The following is an 8,817-nucleotide window of genomic DNA, read 5'->3' as shown; positions in this document are numbered from 1 at the left end:
ACGCAAAATGCTTGTAGCACGACTTATTGATGCTGTAATGGAGCAATTTAAATCCATACGGATAAAGGGAGATAACCCAGGGTTATTGGAGTACCTGGACTGACTGGTTAAATTCATCTGTTCTGGTAAGGAGTTTATCCTATCTCTCCAACTTGGTTTCTATCCTGAGGATGAAAGCAAAATCTTTTTTTTTTTTTTTTTATTTGATTTCCCTTAGCACATTAATACTTCCGACCAAATTTGTATTTTGTATACTGAAGGATTAAAAAGCTTACTTAACTATCTACTATTTTTTATGGTAAAGTAACAGATGCCAGGCTCAAAAACTTTAATAAAATTTATTTACATTTAAAGAACCGACACTGAATATCGGTACATTTTAAACAGAGACCATTTTACATTCACATCCAGCACTTCTGCATAAAACAATACATTTTGATTTGTTCTAACAAGATGATAAGTTACCTGCAATTATCATCAACACACATTCAAGGTCTATATTGCATCCAATCATATATACAACTCGCACTTCTCAACACAGGAAACATACAAAACAAATACATTTACTATTGACAAATCAGAACCTCTCAATTAATGGTATTAAGTTAAGTACACCTGGGTGTATCTAACTCTGATAATTCTTACCTTTTTAGTGATAAAACAAACAAGGATGTTTGGAGGGGTGTTTCATGATTTTTCTTCATCATACGAGCACTTGTATTTATCATTGATGAAAGGTAACATTTAACATGTTATGATGTACATAAATTAAATATAAAATCTGATTATCAGTCTCCGAGTTTTGCCAGAGGAATGTGTTCTGGCTTTTTACAAATTGATTTAAAAAAATATTTTTCTGCAATAAAAAATCAATCAGTTTCGTAATCGAAAATAAAAGGAATATACAGTTAATTTAAGCATTGATGTCATTTTTTTTTAGTTTCATCGGGGTATGAAACAAATCTTGTTTGCAAACTATGAATCCGCATAGCGGATTCTTACAGAAGTTTGCAAACAAAATTTGTTTCATACCCCGATGAAACTAAAAAATAATTGACATCAACGCTTATAATTAATTTTTGAAAATGATTTTCTAATTTAAAACATGTTTTATGTACAATTTTACTGGATTTAAATGGGATTCTTTTTCTCAAATCAATACGCAACGTCAATTGTCGTATTGTGACGTCACATTTTTCGCGCCATTCTCGGAATTTCTTTCATAGAAGAATGAAAAGAATTTTTTCGACCCAATCACATTTACCATGAAAACAAAGAAAAATTAATTATACTTAAATCATTTCAAAATTTCAGGGGGAAAATCTTAATTACAGAATCGTAGAACAGTTACAGAATCTGTAGAACAGTTAACATTTGTACTCAAGTGCACTGCATTGTCAAACAATAATGTACAATAATGAATATCAGGTATCTTTACACATCTTCATTATCATTTACCTGTAATTCTTAGACATCATACCAGCTATTGTTAAAATGTTTAATATATATATATATATATATATTTGTGAAGAAAACTTTGCTTCAATTTTTCATGATTAACAAAAATATGTTTACACTAGAGTAGAGTATTAAAATTGTTTTACAAAATGCTGTTCATTCAGGTAATCTAGTCACTACACATTATTGATAAAAGAACAAATCAAGTATTGTAAATTCTCACTTGACAAACAGCTTATACCAGCACTTTGAAAAAACAGACAATTTTATTAAGAGGACATTTTGTCACTTGACATACATGATCATGAAAAATTTCATTGACTGGTAAAACAAATCATATAATCTCCGTGTAGGGTGATGTGCAATTGCAAAACATTTTGTGTCAAAAGTTTTCTCTCATACTCTCAAGTAAAGGACAACCAAGTACGATAAATGACTGATTGACAATTATGGGTACTGTAAGCCAGTCAAAAATCCTACCAAGAGGATTGAGATTTCCTGCTCATACTCTTAAATTAATGATCTTTTCAATGTGACAATGGAAGTGTGAAGGCTAGCTGACACATATCACAGCTTATAATACTCTATAACACAAAGAGCTTGTTGGTCAGCTGATATAACTTCCGACATTATTGTGCTGAGTTGCCTGTCACAATGTGTACATGTATGTCGTTGAATAAACCTCAACCTTGTTGCATTATGATGAAGTCGGTGAAGGGTAGTGAAATGATACAACACCAGTGACAAATCAGGGCACATTTTTCTGGTTGCTGTTTATACTTCTAGTGAGATCAGTGGTATCAACACCACGTCCAGTAGGTGTTTCCTATAAAATAATGCCAACACCACGGCATAAACCAGGTTGAATGAAGGTTTGTGATAGGTGCACACAATACTGTTGTAGGTGATTTATATAAACATATTTTGATGATAATGTCATGAAGACAATCTTTAACTTGTCAACGAGGTATCAAGTACACTGAATGAAATTATTCTGCTATATTGCTATCCTTTGTCACCGACTCCTTTTCCTTGGGCTCCCACGCAGTCCTAATTCTAACCGGCCATATAGTCATGTGGTCGGTCGTGGTTTTAAAATTAATTTGCCAGTCTGAAATTAAAATTTTACCATTAAAAATATAACGTGATTTTTAATCATTTTAACAGGGCCTCAGTTTGGCGACTCTCTGCTGAAAGCTCATACATTGACTATAGATATGACAGATTCTATAGCATAACTTATTTTTCAAACTTCAGGGATGAGAGCAGCTGAATGTAAAAAAGTCTGAAATCCCAATTTGTAGTGTTTTCTATGATGAAATGTTAAAATTAATATTACAGCCAACATGAGAAAAATGTCTGAAATCAGATTTTTATCTGAAAATTCTCCTGCCTTAAACTACATATATATCCATGGGAAATGTTATTCTTATTATCAACACCGACAAATCTAGAACCTCTCTTTTCTATTGTTTCATAATCATATTCTAAATACATGAATGTAATTGTTTATACACAATTATATCATATTGCAAAATGACAACGACATCTCCAACAACTAGTATAAATTGTATGTACTTACATCATCACATGACATGTTATAATCTGCAAGCACTTGTCGACACCTGGAGGCTATTCTTGGAAAATGTCAAGGTCAATCATCAGTGATAATTTTATTCAATTAATTTACATTTCAACAATTTTATTGACAAAGGTGAAGTCAATTGGATCGAATCATAATAGACAAGAACCAATAAATGTTCTACAAAGGTGGCTGAAGTAATGGATTAAGCAATTTAATAGGATATTCATTTCATAGTTTTGAAATGAAAATTATAAATACAACAGTCAAAGGGAGGTAACTTATTCTTAATTAAACAAATGATAAAACTATCATGCACTTCAAGGCAATCATAGACATCATCTAATTAAAATTTTATTTCGTCACAGTCATGGTAACAGTGAAAAATATTCCTTAACAATGGTGAAATATTCATGGTGAAAGTTAACAATTTTCTGTAACAAAGTTGAAAAATGTTGAGCTTTTTGAATTTGAAATATTTGTATGAAATCTTGAATGTCATTAATATTGATAATATAACGTACATGTGCACTACACAGTGCTACAAGTAGTGGTAGAGTCATTGTTAGTTGCCTAAAACTAGAAAATATCTGAAGACATGAATGCCTATCAAATTATTATCACCATTTAACAAATTTCTATAAATAGATATGATTATCACCTCAGAATCTTGAGCTTAATTAGGTAGAGTAAGTTCAGGGTTTTCAATAAAAATATTTGTAAAAGGCTACAAATGAATAGTAACAGGTATACATGTAGTCTGAGGATTACGATAATATGTTTTTAGACATTTTTAAAAAAGTGAATTAAGTCATTTGAACCGGCCAAAACACCATTCTAACCGGTCAATTTGGCCGGCGACCGGTTCTAAATGAAAACACTGAGAGTATCACAAGAAATAAGATTCATTGATAATGGCGATTCTAAAACTAATGGCTCCAGATGTCAACATGTAAACCTGAATATACTGTATACCAAGGTAGCTGAATTGATTACATCATACTTAAGGATACATTGATGGTGATACAACCCTCTTATGGATTCCACAAAGAAACAGCATGACCAGCATTATACAGCTGATAGTGAAGAATGGATGATTCAGAAGGGAATGGGTAAAAGGGACCTGAAAAACAAGACATCATGTAATCAAATTCATGTAAAACAAACAAAAATTTAAAAATTCTACCATGCAACTTTATCTTTCTTTTCATTCATTTCTTTTTTTCTTTTTTTTTAATATTTAATGGATAATACTAAATGTTCTCAATACTCTAACAGACTCTGTGTGTTTTCAGTAAACACCAGGTAATTACCTACCTGTGTAGTGTGTGGATCCCATATCCAAGTCCATGCTCCCACCGCTGTACATACAGACATCACAATCAGAACCACTGAAAGGGAAAAAAACAATAATTATTTTGTAATGAAGACATGTTGTTGTCAAAAATTATGTTTACCAGTAAAAAAAATTTATAACGTTGACCACATTTGGTGAGATTGATAGCTCTTAATGGCAAAATTTGTGTACCGCATTGAGATGGCTTTGTGCTGTGATATAGCAGTACCTGTATATATAGAACTCTAAATCATTAATATTATCAATGGGGTACACATTGACACACTACTGTTTTCCTATAGTAGTATACCTGTGAGAGTATGTTATTGATTCTCCAAAATGAGATCCCACTCTCAGGATTGAAGGGACAACTCTCCCTAACCCTTCAGATTTCTGAGAACTAGTGATTTGTCTTCTGAAATTGCTAAAACTCAATGGTCAACTAGATACCCTGTATACATAACACTACTAACAATATATAAATCCTATAGAAGAACCTACTTCTCCATAATCTGGCTGTTGGCTGAAGTTTGTCTATCACCTCAGTCAGTCGTCTTTCAAATGCCTTCAAATCTGAAAAAGAAATATTTCTTAGGTTTTCATATTCACAAACTTATACATTCTACAAATAAAATTTTGATATGAAAACAGTAGAGATATAGCTGATTTGAAGGAAAGTAAAGAGTCAGCTAGAACAAATACTTCAGAAGGGCTGTTCTACTATTTTGAGAAGGATTCTTTCCTGATAGATGGCTTTCTTGTGTATATGATTTGAAAAAGAGGTTTGATGACTATAATTTGTCTGAATACGGAATTAGGTGGTAATTGCAACTTTATTATGAAGGATAATGTATAGCATGGTTAGTGTCATATCTTTTCGGCAATCTGCAAGGCTGCATTATTTCAGATGTTTTAATATTGCCAACGCTGGAGGCGTTTTGTTTCCATTCAGCAATAAAACAGGCAGCCCTATTGCTGAAAGATGAAACTTTGAGATAGTGTTCCAGGAAGCCAAGGGTGGAATTATCTATTTCAGTGACATCATTCAATGGGGTATTCCACTTTAAGTTGGAGCTGATGGTGGAATTATTTCATTTTAAAGCCAAATTCCAAAAATTTTCTGTTTACTCCTGAAATAAATCTTTCACATATTCACCAATTTTCTTCCCAAAAAGAGACAAGACCCCATCCCAAACCAATGAGAACAAGGGCCCAATGGGCCCAAATCGCTCACCTGCAATGCAGTGATCTTTTCATATATGGATCCTGCAGTTATTTGAAAGCATGCTACAGGACCAATATAATAATGTCTCTCTGCACTTTGGCTTTTCACTAAAAGTCATTTAAAGATTTAAGCATACTTGATCGACGTGACCTTGAATGCGAGTCAGGGTCATTCATTTGAACAAACTTGGTAGCCCTTTACCCCAGCATGCTACAGACCCAATATTAACTCCATGGGACTCTTGGTTATTGAGAAGAAGTCGTTTAAAGATTTTAGCCTTTTTGACTCCTGTGACCTTGAATGAAGGTCAAGGTCATTCATTTCAACAAACTTGCGAGCCCTTCACCCCAGCATGCTACAGGCCAAATATTACGTCTCTGGGACTGTTGGTAATTGAGAGGAAGTTGTTAAAATTTTTAGCCTTTTTGACTCCTGTGACCTTGAATGAAGGTCAAGGTCATTCATTTCAACAAACTTGGTAGCCCTTTACCCAAGCATGCTACAGACCTAATATCAACTCCCTGGGACTCTTGGTTATTGAGAAGAAGTCGTTTAAAGATTTTAGCCTTTTTGACTCCTGTGACCTTGAATGAAGATCAAGGTCATTCATTTGAACAAACTTGCGAGCCCTTCACCCCAGCATGCTACAGGCCAAATATTACGTCTCTGGGACTGTTGGTAATTGAGAAGAAGTTGTTAAAATTTTTAGCCTTTTTGACTCCAGTGACCTTGAATGAAGGTCAAGGTCATTCATTTGAACAAACTTGGTAGCCCTTTACCCCAGCATGCTACAGGCCAAATATTAGGTCTCTGGGACTGTTGGTTATTGAGAAGAAGTCGTTTAAAAGATTTTAGCCTTTTTGACTCCTGTGACCTTGAATGAAGGTCAAGGTCATTCATTTGAACAAATTTGGTAGCCCTTTCCCGCAGCATGCTACAAACCCAATATCAACTCCCTGGGACTCTTGGTTATTGAGAAGAAGTTGTTTAAAGATTTTAGCCTGTTTGGTCCCTGTGACATTGAATGAAGGTCGAGGTCATTCATTTGAACAAACTAGGTAGCCCTTCACCCCAGCATGCTACAGACCCAATATCAACTCCCTGGGACTGTTGGTTATTGAGAAGAAGTCGTTTAAAGATTTTAGCCTTTTTGACTCCTGTGACCTTGAATAAAGATCAAGGTCATTCATTTGAACAAACTTGGTAGCCCTTTACCCCAGCATGCTACAGACCCAATATCAACTCCCTGGGCCTCTTGGTTATTGAGAAGAAGTCGTTTAAAGATTTCAGCCTTTTTGACTCCTGTGACCTTGAATGAAGATCAAGGTCATTCATTTGAACAAACTTGGGAGCCCTTCACCCCAGCATGCTACAGGCCAAATATTAGGTCTCTGGGACTCTTGGTTATTGAGAAGAAGTTGTTTAAAGATTTTAGCCTTTTTGACTCCTGTGACCTTGAATGAAGATCAAGGTCATTTATTTCAACAAACTTGGTAGCCCTTTACCCCAGCATGCTACAGACCTAATATCAACTCCCTGGGCCTCTTGGTTATTGAGAAGAAGTCATTTAAAGATTTTAGCCTTTTTGACTCCTGTGACATTGAATGAAGGTCAAGGTCATTCATTTGAACAAACTTGGGAGCCCTTCAACCTAGCATGCTGCAGGCCAAATATTAGGTCTCTGGATCTGTTGGTTATTGAGAAGAAGTCGTTTAAAGATTTTAGCCTTTTTGACTCCTGTGACCTTGAATGAAGGTCAAGGTCATTCATTTGAACAAACTTGGTAGCCCTTCACCCCAGCATGCTACAGACCCAATATCAACTCCCTGGGCCTCTTGGTTATTGAGAAGAAGTCGTTTAAAGATTTTAGCCTTTTTGACTCCTGTGACCTTGAATGAAGGTTAAGGTCATTCATTTGAACAAACTTGGGAGCCCTTCAACCTAGCATGCTGCAGGCCAAATATTAGGTCTCTGGATCAGTTGGTTATTAAGAAGAAGTCGTTTAAAGATTTTAGCCTTTTTGACTCCTGTGACCTTGAATGAAGGTCAAGGTCATTCATTTGAACCAACTTGGTAGCCCTTCACCCCAGCATGCTACAGACCCAATATCAAGTCCCTGGGTCTTTTGGCTATTTAGAAGAAGTCGTTTAAATTTTTTTTAGCATATTTGACCCCTGTGACCTTGAATGAAAGTCAAGGTCATTCATTTGAACAAACTTGGTAGCCCTTCACCCCAGCATGCTACAGACCTAATATCAACTCCCTGGGACTCTTGGTTATTGAGAAGAAGTCGTTTAAAGATTTTAGCCTTTTTGACCCCTGTGACCTTGAATGAAGGTCAACGTTATTCATTTGAACAAACTTGGTAGCCCTTCACCCCAGCATGCTACAGGCCCAATATTAGGTCTCTGGGCCTTTTGGTTATTGAGAAGAAGTTGCTTGAATGGAAAAGTTGACGCCGGACGGACGGCCGGACGGCCGGACGGCCGGACGGACGACGGACGGACGACGGACGCCGCGCCACGGCATAAGCTCACTTGCCCTTCGGGCAGGTGAGCTAAAAACCCTGCAAGTGATCAGTCACAAATGATGATCACTAATGCTTATTAGATGTCGAAATTGGAAATATCTCAACTGGGCTCTCTCTACATGTAAACATTATCCTTATAGTCTACTATAAATATTAGTAACTTTCACATTTTCATATACTATCTAGACTACCAGTGATGTTAAATTTGGAACCAAAGCATAGTTAGTATGGTTGTTCATCAAATACCCTAGTACAGACTATGACAGTTTAGTGGTTTAGAATGGTAGACTAATAGTAGCATAAGGTTTAGTCAGCTGGTACTGTAGCTGCTGTAGTAGTCCGCCAAAACAGACCGTTACCATATATATTCTAATTTCTGACCAGTACTGGCTCAGTGCCACTGTCAAAATAATAAAGTTGTTCGTGTCGTACAACATTAATATTATTTTAACAATTTTTTATACATAACGTATATGACCACGCGTGCAATGGTGTACGATTAAAGTGAAAATAATTTGAAAATCCTCAAAATTGGTTATATTATCACCTTCTGTTTGCTCTGCTGACATTATTCTGTTTCTCTTCATTCTCCGCGTCTGATAACCTAAGACGTCTAATATGATTAGCTTTCTCAGTAAAAATGTAACCAATCGGAGGCTTTGTATCATTATGTGTGAATCGTATTC

At 35.5% G+C, this 8,817-nt stretch overlaps 1 protein-coding gene across 1 annotated transcript; it reads right to left on the bottom strand.

Annotated features, from left to right (window-relative positions):
* Nucleotides 1–1,297: 1,297 nt before the first annotated feature.
* On the bottom strand, nt 1,298–8,791 carry LOC117338379 (nuclear envelope phosphatase-regulatory subunit 1-like). The gene is made up of 6 exons (XM_033899715.1): nt 8,679–8,791; nt 4,878–4,949; nt 4,358–4,431; nt 4,054–4,163; nt 3,041–3,095; nt 1,298–2,569 (listed from the first exon to the last, which is right to left on the bottom strand). Exons 1-6 carry the CDS (start codon nt 8,716–8,718, stop codon nt 2,531–2,533), a joined length of 390 nt encoding a protein of 129 aa, XP_033755606.1. The 5' UTR covers nt 8,719–8,791; the 3' UTR covers nt 1,298–2,530.
* Between the last annotated feature and the right edge of the window lie 26 nt (nt 8,792–8,817).

The sequence above is a fragment of the Pecten maximus genome, chromosome 11, assembly GCF_902652985.1.
Source record: "Pecten maximus chromosome 11, xPecMax1.1, whole genome shotgun sequence".
Lineage (NCBI taxonomy): Eukaryota > Metazoa > Mollusca > Bivalvia > Pectinida > Pectinidae > Pecten > Pecten maximus.
This window is presented reverse-complemented; position numbering and strand designations above follow the sequence as displayed.